This window comes from Metopolophium dirhodum, chromosome 9 (genome assembly GCF_019925205.1).
Source record: "Metopolophium dirhodum isolate CAU chromosome 9, ASM1992520v1, whole genome shotgun sequence".
NCBI lineage: Eukaryota > Metazoa > Arthropoda > Insecta > Hemiptera > Aphididae > Metopolophium > Metopolophium dirhodum.
The window spans coordinates 2064234-2079151 of NC_083568.1; the positions used below are offsets into that span (position 1 = coordinate 2064234).

Here is a 14918-nt window from a genome sequence, read left to right on the forward strand (position 1 = left end):
CAAAATGATGTATGGATTTACGCCTTAAAGTGATGTGTTTTGGGAAAATGCGCCAAAACGTATTCTCTCCTTACATTCTCATCATACTTAATCAATAATAATTCGGTATCATCTGACATCTCTATTAATAGTTTATTCCATGATCTAGGATTGATCCTTACTCCTACATTTAGTCCTAAGCCTAACCTGCACATTGAAAGTTTCTGCTACAACTTACAAGGCACTCAAAAAATCAAAACCTTAGGTTAGTGAGTAGCATTAAGCGAGTAGCAAATGAGTTCAAATTATCATTTATCAACACCTATATGAAGGCTATGTATTGTGCATCCGTCAAACCAATATTATAATATGACACAGTCGTCTGGTACCCTAATGCAGTGTGCCACTAAAACTTACTGTCAACTTGAAAGAGTACAACATATATTTTTTAGGTTTGCCAACTATGTTCTTAAAATTGATTCCCCTCCCCCTACCCTTGACTACTCTCCTAAGTTGGCACATCTCAGTAGCGTATCTAGGATTTTTTTAGCCGATCTTAATTCGTAAGCACAGAGCTAATAATTTAACTTTTATTAAAAATGTGCTAAATGGCAAAATCGATTTTCCAATGTTATCTCAAATTAAAGCACACATTTTTCACATCACACGTCCTTCGAACGTTTTGTTCCATTCCACGTCCTTATTTCCTATAAAATTCTTATTATTAAAAAAATCAACCACTCCGTCATGGAATGTTACAAGCCAATATGGACACCTATTATATTTTGTTTAAAAATGTCATTGTTTTAACTTAATATTATTAATTAATAATTATTGTATAATAATATGATAATTTACCTACCTACTTAAACAATTGTTGTTTATAAAAGCTTACTATCTGTGGGTACTTACTTATTTGGTTCACCACAAACCGTGGGTATTCCTAAAACTTCATATGTTTTTCCAAGTATTTGTTTGTCTGGCAGAAAGCTATAAATTTTTTTTATGTATGCTGTACTCCGAAGTAATATATTTTCTAACAATGGTAGCCTTTGGAATTTAGGAATATTAAAATGTACTGCCCATATAATTGGTTCAAGTGGTGTACAACAATCATTATTATTATATTGTCGTGTGATGTACAGTATAAATTCATCTTTATTGAGCATCAAGTTTAATAACTCTGTTTCATCTAAAGTTGGGTAGATATTATATAATACTTAATATAACATAATTTCGATCTTTGAAATTTGTAAAATTATATACTAAGTAAGTATACCCACTATACCCTATATTAATTATAAATTATAATTTATAAATATGCACTTGTAGATAGTAAAAAAAATAGTATTAATTGTATTGCAGCATTATATTATTATCTGCAGTAGCAATCGAGCAGTCTAAACATTTTTTATATTTCATTGTCATATTTTTTAAATTTTTTTTTTATTGAGCTAGAGAGCTCGGCACCTTGGGCCATTAGCTGTTGGTTTTTTGTTTGTTTGTAGGTTGTTAAAAGGGGGAGAGGAACGGTTGAAGACACGTTTTTGTATGTGTGGCAAGGATTAGTTGCTAAAAATCCCGGGTGGACACCCATCCGGGAACTAGCAACGCCGGCCGTTACGTACACTCAGTGCGTTTTTTCAGTGAGTGTACGAACTGCGCAACACCCAGCCACCATTTTCATATTATAATATAATAAAGCTGTTATAATACATTTTGGTAAAGCAATGATTTTCTTATGAATAAAAACTTAATAGGTATCTACACTTCATTAGTATTTTGTTCAACATGGCTACATGGGACATTTTTGTACATTTAAACATTCAAATGTAAGAAAACCAACAATAATATTTTCAAACTTTTATTTTTTGTCGTGAAAATTGCCTATATTAAACTCCTAACTTTCTCATTTATTATTACTGTGCCTGTGCAAATCTGTATTATTATTTCATCAAGACATCGAGTTAACAATGACCACTTTCGAAAAAAAAAGTATTTTCAATATATTCTATTTGGACTATTTAAAATAATAACTGCAACGTCATACGAAATATATTAATATATATGTATAATATATATAGATATAATATATATACATATATACTCTAAATCGTAAATCTATTGTACAGTACTTTGGACATACTTATATACCTAGTGGAATTAGTTTATGTCTATTAGTTACATTTTTTTTTTTCATGATTTTTTCTTTATTATTAATATATTATATTTATTTGTTATTAAATTCTAGTTATATATTTATTTTAAATGACATACTATAATTTTCAAACATGTCTGTTGCAGTAGCTGATTTTTCTAAAGTATATTTGTAATAAGTTGTTCAAATTTAAATTTACAACATACATTGGCGTGCCGCGATCGAAGTATAAAACATCAAGCCTTTTGAAAATTCGAAACGATTAATTAAACCGTTGTTTGTATTATTCCATGAAACGTTTACAGACGTATCGGATCCGACGCCTACGACACTATATACCGTGGTTATAATTAATGGTACCTATGTATTACCACTTTACTCCACGATGTTGAGAAGATGCATCTTCCGACTTCTCTACATCATGCCATCTTATGTGGTTATTCCTTACTGCCCGTATATGAATGCATTTAAGGCGCTATAGAGTTTGATTATTTCGATGCTCATAAGTAAACAAATCGGTCACAAGTTTGCAACCATGGTTTAAGTCGAGGCGCGTCCAGACGGAGCAGCTTTTGCCGCGCGGCATGTGCATATGAATACATAATTTCATTTCCCGCGGGGCAAAATTTCCGATCGGCCTACAGATTAGGCGGTCAACGTCAAAGGAAATCCGCGCGGCTTGTTCCGGCCACCTATGTATGTGTGGCGGTATTTTCGGCAAAGCCACGCGGCATCCGTACTTATTTTTTAAGTTTTTCAATTATGTTTTAAGTAGTTAGTAGCGGAACAAAGTTTTTTTTTCAAATGCCGCACCGCGTGGACGCGTATTTGATGCGCGGCACGGAGAATAGAAAGTGGTCGATGACTGATGTGCCGGACATAATTAGTAACTACTTATAAGAACTACTTAAAAAGTATTCAACCTTACAGATATTGGAAGATAATAAATTAAGGCACCCGGTGCCCATGCCATTTTGTCCTCAAAAATACACTCTGCGGGAATAACGATACCGCCTTGTAGAATCAACCAAATTTCATAATTTTTTTTTTTAATTGCTATCGATCTCTGTTTTTCAATATTTTATTTTCGAACTTTATAATATGTCTAAAAAAATACAAGATAAAAAGCATTTTTTTACAAATTTTTATTACTATTATTTGAAATAAAATACAAAATCAGAGATCGATGCGTGCTGTAAGAAGTATTCTTTTTTCAGATAAAAAAAATAGTCATCAAAATCCGACAATTCTATAAAGCTTGAGAGCATAGGCGTGCGCAGGGTTTTGTGTCGGGTGCAGCTTACATTTTTAACATTTTTTTCTAAAGAACAATAAGCAGCCCACTTATTTCCTTTAAATAGCGCCCCCCCCCCCCCCGATTTCTGTTTAGCACCACTATTTAAACGTTTAATGTCTTATAAGTTCATACAATCTATATAAACTATACACACAAATGGTTAATGTGCTATTGTCATTGTGGTTGTGTCTGTATCTGTAGACTGTAATCTAGTGTGTACGTCGAATTTCTCCAATAATACCCATATATTTTTAGACTTGTATTGATAAAATAGTATTATCATTTTTCATTTGAATAACATTGAACATTTTATTATATTTTAATTTAATTATAAACTTGATATGTTGAAAATTATTCACTCTATGTATACCTTTCAAATAAATATCTACCAGCCCACTAAATCCAAAATAAATTGTCAGGTGCAGCGAAAGCAGCATTCGCTGCACCCGTGCGCACGCCTATGCTTGAGAGTTATTCCCGTAAAGTCGTTTTTTTTTTTGTTGATATAATACACCCTATCAACCCCCCTAAATAGGTATCGGGTAGTAGAGTCTCCTCTATAAATGAGTTGGCAACTAAAATATAAAATTTAATTTCCAAATTGTATAGAATTGTGGAAAATTTGAAAAACTGGCACCGCGGGACCCTCAATGCCGGAGTGCATGTAATAGGTATGTTTATATTATGTATAAAACTAAGTAATAATTGGGATACTATAATGCTCGCGGTGTCGTGCTATTTCCGACACTGTCGTTTCCAACGTAGCAACTCATAAATATTATTGTTATTTGTTTCCGACGAATCAAATTTTACCTTCAGGCTTTAACCTGACAGTAACCTTTAAAATATAAGCCATTGCAGAATTGTTGACATTTATTTATTTTATCTGATTTGTGGTGATACAGAGTTCAACTATTTTAGACAAACAAAATGTTAAAATACGTTTATTTGTATAGGTATTTCAGTTTTAGGCTATGACTCCAGAAATTATGGGTACAATTTATTACTGTCGCAAATACCAAATTGCAGTAACTAGGGGGAAGGGGGGGCTAGGAGAGCCAGTGGTGACCAACTGACCAATATTGAAATTATTCATCTATCAACATTAATAATTTGTAAAAATAGTCAAAGTACAATAAATAGGTACTATATAGATCCAGCATGCAAATCGTCATCTAATATTAGGTAGGTACATCGATTTTATAATTTTGTAAAACCATTTTTAAGGACCATTATTCTCAGAACAAATATTATAATAGGTAATTGAGATACTACTCGTTCGAATTTCAAATGAGGAGGGACATCGAAGTTTTCAACAAAATTATCCACTAAATAATTATAAGTAAAAAATAATAATTTGAAAAACAAGTATTTGAAAAATTATCTTTAAGTACCTACATTTAAATATTCCAAAAGTTTGAATAATTTCATTATTAAAGGAAAAATGGGGGGTGAACATGCTTGCCGCTTGGCGAATCACTCGGTTTATATTTATTTTATTCTGTGGGCGTTATGCTTTTTTTATCAATCTTATTTATTTTAAAAATGCAATTTGTTATCATTAAACCACTGGTTAGTTGAAGTGTTATCAATTCTGTATTTCTGTGATTAAACTGTTAACTGATAATGTAAAGAATAATATTAAAATATATATTACAAGTTATAACATATAATTTATTAAAATAATTGTAATAACTAATAAGTTGTTTTCAGTTTTGTTGTGGACAAAATAGGAATTTAAAAACCAATGTATAGGTAGTTTTTAGATCATACATTGGATGTTAAATAATACAATGGCTACTGCTCGGCAGATATTACAACAAGAAATATTTGATCAATGTGATCAAAAACTTTTAGCGTTTGTTGGTGTTAGCAATGATTCAAAAAAAAAGAAATTTGGATACTTGTGTCTATCAGACACCAAGGAACCACCATCAAATATTTATATTCATCAGGTATACAACCATTTATTTATTGCTACTGATACAATCTTAGACTTAATCTGGAGTAAATTCTTGGGGAGCAGCGTATGGTAAAACTAAAAATCCATAAGGTACAATGGAACTATTGCCCGCTCAGTGAAATATCTGAGAGGGCAGATGCTCCCTTGCCCCCCTCCCCCTCAGATTATACCTATGTCTTATGGATACAATTTTACAAATTATAAATTTTGTCAAACAATAAAAAATCACTGTGATGTTGTTGAGTTTAAAAATTATCATTAAGTAGGTCACAAAATAGTATAACTAATGTGTTAAATATTTAAATTTGAATTCATTGATAAATCATTGTATTCAATTCTGAGCGGATACTGTCTGCAGCCTATTTTTCTAAGGTTATTTTAGCAAGCATATCATATTTATGTTACTATTAGTACCTATTTTATTTTTATATAAGGTATAATGAATTAATTTTACTTAAAACAAATCCAATAAAAATTATATAATAATACCAAATCTTAGGTATTAAAATTAAAAATTGTATGTATTTTTAACTGTATAATGATTTGCTAATTTTTACTATTATAATAGAAAAAAATAGATTATTTATAAATCGAGAAAAAACTAAAAAAAGTTCAGACATGTAAAATGTCTATAAATATATTTTTTTCTTTTATAAATATATTGAAAACATCAAGTGTCTTTAATGTGTCTACGGTTATTCATTTTTTAATGACAACAATAAAACAGAATTGATTAAATTGTTTTATGTATACAATTTTGCATCACATTACTAACCTATTTTCTACTTTTCAGATAAAATTTGACAATAAAGTTGTGAAAAAGAAAAGAATTTGGTCATTGAATGAATTAATTACTGTTGATGGCAAGACTTCATCCCAAGTAATAACATACACCATAGTACATACACTATACATTTAATTTTTAATATAATTAATTTTTAAATTTTTTATAGGATTGTTTAGAAATAGAATTGATACTGGACAAACCATATAAATGGGTAGCAACTAATAATCAGGAGCGTAAAATATTTTTGATATCGTTGTGGAAGGTATTATGATTTATGTAGATGTCATGACATAAGTCATAAACTCATAGTTTATGAACAATGGTCAAAATGTGTTATATATTTTTATAGTAGTTATATAAAAGTTAAATTATTATTTCAGCAATGTGCCAGCTATGTATTTGACAGAAAACCTGAATTCAAAAATTTACCTCTTGACTGGACATCTGGCGATTTAGTTGTTCTACCAGCTGATCGTAAATCAAAACTTTCCTTAGGTATGCATTATAATTTAAACACATTGCAATTTTATGGCTAATTTTTTTCTAAAATTAATATTGTTTAGCTGTATCACCTATTATTAGTGCTGAAGATTTTCAGCCTCTATCAGAAAAAGAAGAACTAGATCTTGAGTTATTAATGAAAGAATGTGGATTTGCTGCCAAGGATGCTAAAGCATTTACAGATATGTTGGCCACTCAATTAATGGCTCTAGATGGTGTAAGTAATTACCTTTGTAATACATCTAAGTTGTATCACTTATGTGGGCTGCTTTTAAATGATCCAGGTATTTGGTCATAATATTTTAAGAGACAGCAAAAGACCTATAGGTTTTTAAATATTTAATGTAAAAGCAATTTTTCATTGTATGTTTGATGGATGTTTTATTCAAAGTTCGATTGTCTTAGGGTCATCAATGTTTTATTGCATGAAATATTTCCTAATTATAAAATGTAATGCTTTTAAAATACAGGAGAATGTGCAGAGTGTTCTTGCCTCAGAGCCGCAAGTTACAAAATTAATGGATCAATTAGAAACAGCAATTCAAGAAATTGAAAAGGTAGAATCAGCTTTAGATATGTATGATGAAACCTTAAGACATGTGCGAGATACTATTGATAAGATGGATCAGAAAAATGCTAATATTCAAACAGCTAATAAAAATAATGAAAAATTACTTAATGAACTACAAAAAGTAATTGTAAGTACTATTTAATCACTTTTATCCAATATACTTTTTGAAAATAAATATTTAATTTATTAATAGCATCAATTAGAACTTTCTCCAAAACATCAATTAGCATTAACTGATGCTGACTTAACTACACCAACTGGATTACGAGATGCTATTGAGGCTGCAAAAGAATTACAAGCAGTTATGAATGCACAAATTCATCCAGCTTTAGTTCGATTAAAAGCAATTCAAGAACAAAGAAGACGATTTGAAAAATGGAAAGCAAAATTTTCTCAGATTCTCTCTAGACATCTTAATAATTTGTTTATTCATATGGTAAATTTGAAAAAAAAAAACAATACATTATTTATATTCATATAACCATATACAATACACATTACCCATACTCACATTTTTATAATATTTGTATATAGGGGAATTTGGGGAAAAACAGGTTAATAAATTTTATAAATAGTCACATTTATATTTTATATACATTATATATAAATATAGATTTAGGAAAATGTGAATTAATTTTTTTGCTTAGTAAATATTTCAAATTTTAGTTTTATTTTATAATAATAATAATTTATATTTCATCATCATATAACAAAGAAAACAATACATGTACAAATTAATTTTACATATGATAAACCTCCAAAAAGCAGAGCTTGAAGTAGGTGAGTTCATATCAATGAAAAACTAAATTAGCATTGTACAATATGCCAATATCAATTACTATTAGTTATTTTTATGTTAACTTTTATCAATTTTAATTTCTTTCCTGATATATGTAGTTCTTTTCACGAAATGAACAATAGTTTGGTTTTGAGACAGGTTATTATGTAATCTAAATTGAAAATTGTGAAGTTAATAATTTTTATCAAAACATTCATATGTACTAAACTATTTTACCTAATATTAGATTAGATAAAACTTGAGTATTCCTTCGGTCAAAAATCTGATATTGATGTATTGAAGAATATTTTTAGGAAGAACATTTTTGGTTTAAAAGTCTCATAACTAGGGAACGGATTTAAATGCTCTAAAAAACAAGAAAAATGCCTTAAAAAAATGCTTTTACATCAAAAAATGCACTAAAAAATTGCCCTAAAATACTTTTATAATGGGTTTATATTCAATAAAAACAAAATTTTAAATTTAAAACTTATAAAAAAACACATTATTATGAAAAATCTAATAAAAAATATTTAAATTCAATACAACCTTAATTAATTAATTTTCAATTATCTTCTGTCCATCTTCTTTTTACCCTAAAAAATTAAAAAATTTAATAGGTATACCATTTAGATAGGTATATTTGTTATACTTTTACCTTTTGTTTCATAGACAAACATCTGAAGATTTGGCCTTAGGCATTTTCAAAAACTTTGTGGAATAAACAAAACTAAACTAAATACATCTACGAAAATCACTCGAAAACGTTAACGACGAGGCTATACGCGATACTAAACGATGAAGTAATGACTCAATTCAACAGTGCAATACAAAATTACAATTTAGATAAACAGTTTATCGTATCTTATCTTTACCTTAATGTGGGTAATAATCCGTTGTAACTTGTATGTATATATTTTGTGTCTACACGTGTCAACAATAATTTCGTAATTTCGTAACATAATACACGTGTCACCAATAATTTCGTAATTTCGTAACATAATACATATTTAGGTATTTTAATTTTTTTTAGAATGAATGTGAAAAAAATGTTGAAAAAATGACTTAAAAACCATAAAATGCACTAAAAATTTCAAAAAATGCAAAATAAGTTACATTTTTTAATTCTTTGATGTATGAAATGAACTTTTTGCTTAGAAACCAATGTTTTCGGACATTCAGAAAAAAATGCAATTTGCACTCACATCATAATTTTAATATAAATAAAAACTTTTAAGATGCCTTATAATTATCTTACCTTTACATTTTATAGTAAATTAATTCACTCCAATTTTAAAAATAACAGATTAAAATGGAATATTATGAACATATAATTGCTATGTTATGCCTTTGTAAGACGGAAACAATGCATGTGGGTGTGGCATCTTTTTAAATAAAAAGAATTTGTAACTTAAATTACAGATTGTTATTAGAAAATTATAAGTTTTTACGGTTTCAAGAAATCAATGCGGGAAGAAAATTACTTTTACAATGAAAAACTATTCAAAAAATAAAATGAAAACAAGAAACAAATATTTTGCTTGGACTTAAAAATAAAAAATCTCTCAGTCAATGTATATTGTATATGTATAATGTATATAATAATATTATAATATAGTATATACGTTTTCATTTTTAGGGAAATGATATTGGAGAATCAAAAAGAAATTCCAACAATGAACTGACCATCATGAAACACACTTCATTGCATAGAGAACTTGCTGCTTATACAGAACTAATGCATTGGTGTAAAGCAATGGATCGAAAATCTTTTATGGCACTTAATAAAGTTTATACATCATCTTTATCTAAACTTTATGAAAGAGATATAAAATTGTTTTTAGAAGATGCAAAATTGCGCATAAATGCTGGTAATTTATAATTTTATTAATAATTTATGAAAAATTAGTTACCTTAATTTATTATTTATTATTTAATAATTTGACTGCTTTATATTTTTTGACTTAAATTTTATTTTTGTATTACTTATTATTTAGTATACTTAACACTTAAAGTAAGTATTAACTTTAAGTATAATTTAAAAAATAAATTTAATAGTTATTTTATGTCAGTTGAAAAACTTATAAATATGATAATATTACACCCAATTAATGAATTATATTACTGTTTTGATGTTAGGCCATTTATCTAATTCAAAAGAAGATATAAGAAAGTCAACTGGGCCACCGTCAGATTGGTTATTAGGTGTAGATAAAGAATTTTGGGCTCAAGAAAGTAATACTCAAGAACGACAAAGATTTGACCAAGTATTGGAAGCAGTTCTTTCTGAACTTGAACCAATTTGTTTATCCGAACAAAATTTTTGTGTTTCATTTTTCCAATTGGATATACTCAGCCCTACTACCAAAGTATATAATTTACGATACAGTTACTTATTTAATTTTAGTAAATATTAAATAATGATTATTAACTATTAATAGTAATTATAATGCATGTATTAGGATTTTTTTTCAAATTTAAGTTTATCCCAGCACTCTTAGTCTTCCGGAAAAATTGACAAAACTAAACATTTTAGGTTTTTTTTAGAATTATCTATACTCTGTTAAAAATAAGAACAGACCTTGGTAGCTACCAGTTTTTGTCAGATGTAGTCAAGTAACACCTGTTTGTCACACCTACCGAGTCACCAATCTATATACTTGCTGTGTAGTATTGCCACAACCCTGCGCACAAGCCGGCCACCAAGGTCTGTTCTTATTTTGAACAGAGTATCATAGTAGCGTGAACATGGTTTAATTTACGCCTAGGTGTTATGATAGAAATTTTTTGTATGGGTGTTAGGTAGTTGGATAAATTATGCTAAAAAATAACTTAAAACAAAAAACATATTTACAGTCTCATGATAGTTATACCTATTATATTATACTAAGGGGATTAGTGTGTAGGTACTGAAATATAATAGGCTCTGCATCATGGCTTATAAATGTTCACCACGGAATTATCTTTTACATTATCGATAAATATAACATTATTTAATTTATAAACATTTATAAAAGTACAATTAAAATGTAATGTACATTTACATTTTAAATATTATTCTATAATTATAATATTATAATTTTTGAATATACCTAGAATACCCAAACAACCTTGGATGAAGTAGATGTAAAATCAAACCAAGAAATATTACCATCTTTACCAAAGACTAAAATTGAAAAAAAAATAAATGAAGAAGTTAGAAAAATGATGGGTGACATTTTTGCTTGTATAGAACCAGAGTTGATTGGATTTATTCAATATCATGAAAGAATGGATAGCACGTAACTATGATTATAAATCTTTTTTATTTAAATTTTTTATATATAATATATTATTTTAGTTATTCAATGGCTGTGTTAGTAAGACTTGGCCGTCATGTTATGTCTGCTAATGATACCGGCTCCTTTTTAAGTATGACTTATGGGTCTGCATTAGTTCATGTCAAAAGAAATTATGATAAACTCATGCACGCTCACTTAAAATCAATTCAAGAAGTAAGAATTATTAAAAAGTCTAAATGTGGCATACTTCCTTTTGTTGCCAACTTTGAGGTAACTACAATATTGTTTGTAATTTTTGTTGATACTTTTACATAATGTTAAAGCTGTGATATCATTTTTTTTTATTGTTTACTATTAACTTTTTGTAGTATTTTGCCAAAACAGCTGAACAAATATTTAAAGAAACGGAGCGTCGAACTGATTTAGATAAATGGTATCTTAAACTCTTAACTGTGATGTTTGAAACTATTCATTCAATTGCTAGTGAACATCCTAAGACTCCTGCCGAAGTTATAAGAATGGGTATGAACCATAAATAGTTTTAAATTTAAGCTAAATGAATACTAATAGTTCAATGGATTTAGAGAACTTTCACCATTTATATGCATTGCTGTCTCAATTAAAAATTGGTATATTAGATCAATTTAGAAAAGATGCAAAACAAAAGTATAGTGAGGCATTAAGTGCTTATGTAACACGTTATTTTGGTAGACCGCTCGAAAAACTGAACGTGAGTACTGAGTATAATTAATTTATACTATAAAAAGTTTATTGTGTATTTACATCTTACATACTTATTCATTTTTAACGTTTTGTTTAATGTTTAGTTATTCTTTGAGGGTGTTGAAGCTAAGGTTTCACAAGGTATAAAAGAATCAGAAGTTGGTTATCAAGTGGCTTTTAGTAAACAAGAATTAAGGAAAGTAACTAAAGAGTATCATGGACGAGAGGTGAAAAAAGGCTTGGATCATTTGTATAAAAAAGTAGAAAAACACCTTAGTGAAGAAGAAAATTTACTACAAGTAATTATTAATTGTTAATTTTAATGTAATTATGTGTTATTCATCATAAACTATTGATTATTTTTGAACCCGCAATATTATTTTATTGTTTGCATAAACTATATTTTATACTGATAAATATACCCAAGACTAAACAATTTCATTTTAGATTCTGAGCGGAGCTATGATTTTACAACGATGTGTTTTTTTAAATTTTTTTATTATTTATGTGTGTATACGATAAGTAATTAAAATAATGCTTTGATTTTCCACTCAGTATCTTGTTCGATGGGAAAGTGAATCTAGTTGGTGTATTGCATTGAGGAGGTCAAAATTTGAAATTCCCAGTATTTTTCAAAAATGCCGGGAAAAACAAAAAAGATTAAGGAAAAACGTGAATTTTTATGCAAAATCGGTTTTTGACAAAATTGATTTTGGCTTTGGTGTACTCGAAAACAAATGACCATAAATATATGAAATGTTGACTGAATATTTATGCTGACATTTTCTATACACCATAAAATTTTCAATATATTTTGATTCGTTTTAAGTTGTTTACGGACATTTTCTTTTCTATAATTGTCAATAAAATTGTATTTGTTGGGTCAAAAAGTGTGAAAATTTAATTCAAGATTCCTGATTTATTAGTTATTTTAGCAGTTGACAAATATTACAAATATATACACACATTTTTTTTTACAAGCATTGAAAGTTTTAATTTTGACAAAATTAAAAAATTATATTGTAGTTAAAAATTTACAAAATATTCAACTTTTATAGCTAAGGATTGAAAATTTAAAACAAGGTTCCACGTAAATAGGTAAATAAATTGAAGTTGTGCAACAACCAGATAAATCCACTTTTTGAAATTTTCCAGGGCAAAGAAAATTCTTTTTTTTAGGCTAAATACTTGTTAAAAATAATTTTATTTTAGTTTGTTTATTATTCTTTGTATAATTATTCACAATATTTTAAACTTTGAACAAAAAAAAAAAAAAAATTAGGGGTATTATTTGTTTGCCAAAGTTGAGGGGAGCAAGGATTTATCTGGTTGTTGCGCTTAAGTGTATTGGTTTTTATATTATTATTTAAGTAATTTATTTATATATCCAATATCAGTAGCATTTTCAATGTTATTCTTATTTATAATTATTAATCATCATATTAAGCCTTCAAATAAGGAATAGTAGGACATATCTGACATAACATTTTGTATAAAAAACATTTTATACATAAAACCTATTATTTTTGTTTTGTAAATTATGTCTTAAATTAGCACTTTAGTAATTTATTTCTTAATTTATTATTGATATATTACCTTCCTTATATAATATAATACTCTGTACTCAAGTAGTAATAACAATAAATAACAATAAAAAATATTTATTTCATACAAATAAAAACAAAAAAATATAGTAATAAAATAATAAGATATCTTCCTTTCTTAATTAAATATCTTAAAAATTAATCACATAGCAATAGTATATAGAACAGTATAAAAAAAACGTGCGAATTACAGTGTGCCCATATAAACGCAACAACAAGATAAATCCGGATTTATCTGATTGTTGCATGTGTCTTGTAAAACAAGATAAATCCATTTCTATAATAACTTCTTTGTCAATAATCGGATTTATCTGATTGTTGCATCTGTTTTTAAAGAAAATTTTCCTTTATTAATTTCCGTCAAAAAGTGATATTCCAAAAAAAGTGGATTTATCTGGTTGTTGCAGCAAGCCCTTCAATTACTTTATTCACAATAATATCATCAAATATACTTAGTAATACCATAGGCTGGTTGACAGTCTTCGCTCAGAATCGTTTTTCACATACAATGTTATTATATATTTGAATTCAGATTTAACACCATCCATTACAGTGAACCACTGTACAGCAGAACGACACCTACTTGCTTAATTTGTTTACCTTTAGAATGAAATAAACATAATTTAATCTATATTATGATTTTATATTTTTTTCAGGTGGTTTGGAGAGCTATGCAAGAAGAATTCATTCAACAATATAAATATATTGAGGACTTAATTCAAAGGTGCTATCCTGGTTCCATGATTTCATTAGAATTTTCCATTGAAGATCTATTACAGTATTTCTCAGAAATTGCTAGATCCCATTAGAATATTATAATCAAAAATATAATATAACATGTTTAAATTGATAATCTATTGTATTATTATCTTATAAATTTTAATTTTAACTTATTTATAAATAACATTATTTAAAAAAAAACATTTTAATTTTGTTAAAAATTATGTTCACAAGCCTTTCAATATACTTTATTCCTTTTTATATTATACAATGTAAATTGTAATTATGTTTAACATTATGAAAATTATATATTTCTGAGCATAAAATACTGTATGTGTTATAATTATTTTTCTAATAAAAACGCCATGAGTACTAAACATGTTTTTGAAGGTATAATATGTAGCTAAAAAAAATCATTGGTTGTTGATAAACCAATGTGTATACAATAAGTAAATGGAATAATATGAGGCGGTGAATAAACAAATACGAGTAGGCGTTTCACATTAGAAATGCCCGATATTTGTTTTCAACCCCGTTCTAAGCGCAACTGATTGTG

General features: G+C 27.8%; 1 protein-coding gene across 1 annotated transcript; it reads left to right on the forward strand.

The window, feature by feature from the left end:
- Nucleotides 1–5064: 5064 nt before the first annotated feature.
- LOC132952659 (exocyst complex component 1) lies at nucleotides 5065–14744 on the forward strand. Its single transcript, XM_061025013.1, has 15 exons — nucleotides 5065–5389; nucleotides 6191–6277; nucleotides 6351–6446; nucleotides 6565–6679; nucleotides 6748–6902; nucleotides 7156–7383; nucleotides 7450–7692; nucleotides 9674–9905; nucleotides 10174–10403; nucleotides 11131–11315; nucleotides 11375–11585; nucleotides 11684–11837; nucleotides 11900–12045; nucleotides 12143–12337; nucleotides 14299–14744. Exons 1-15 carry the CDS (start codon nucleotides 5213–5215, stop codon nucleotides 14449–14451), a joined length of 2607 nt encoding a protein of 868 aa, XP_060880996.1. The 5' UTR covers nucleotides 5065–5212; the 3' UTR covers nucleotides 14452–14744.
- The last annotated feature ends 174 nt before the right edge of the window (nucleotides 14745–14918 follow it).

Bases quoted from the DNA above. Each gene is read 5' to 3' on its own strand.
- LOC132952659 (XM_061025013.1), top strand. From the start codon at position 5,213: ATGTTAAATAATACAATGGCTACTGCTCGGCAGATATTACAACAAGAA. The intron at 6,903-7,155 runs GTAAGTAATTAC...TTTAAAATACAG, and splicing joins AATTAATGGCTCTAGATGGT to GAGAATGTGCAGAGTGTTCT. The intron at 11,586-11,683 runs GTAACTACAATA...AACTTTTTGTAG, and splicing joins CTTTTGTTGCCAACTTTGAG to TATTTTGCCAAAACAGCTGA.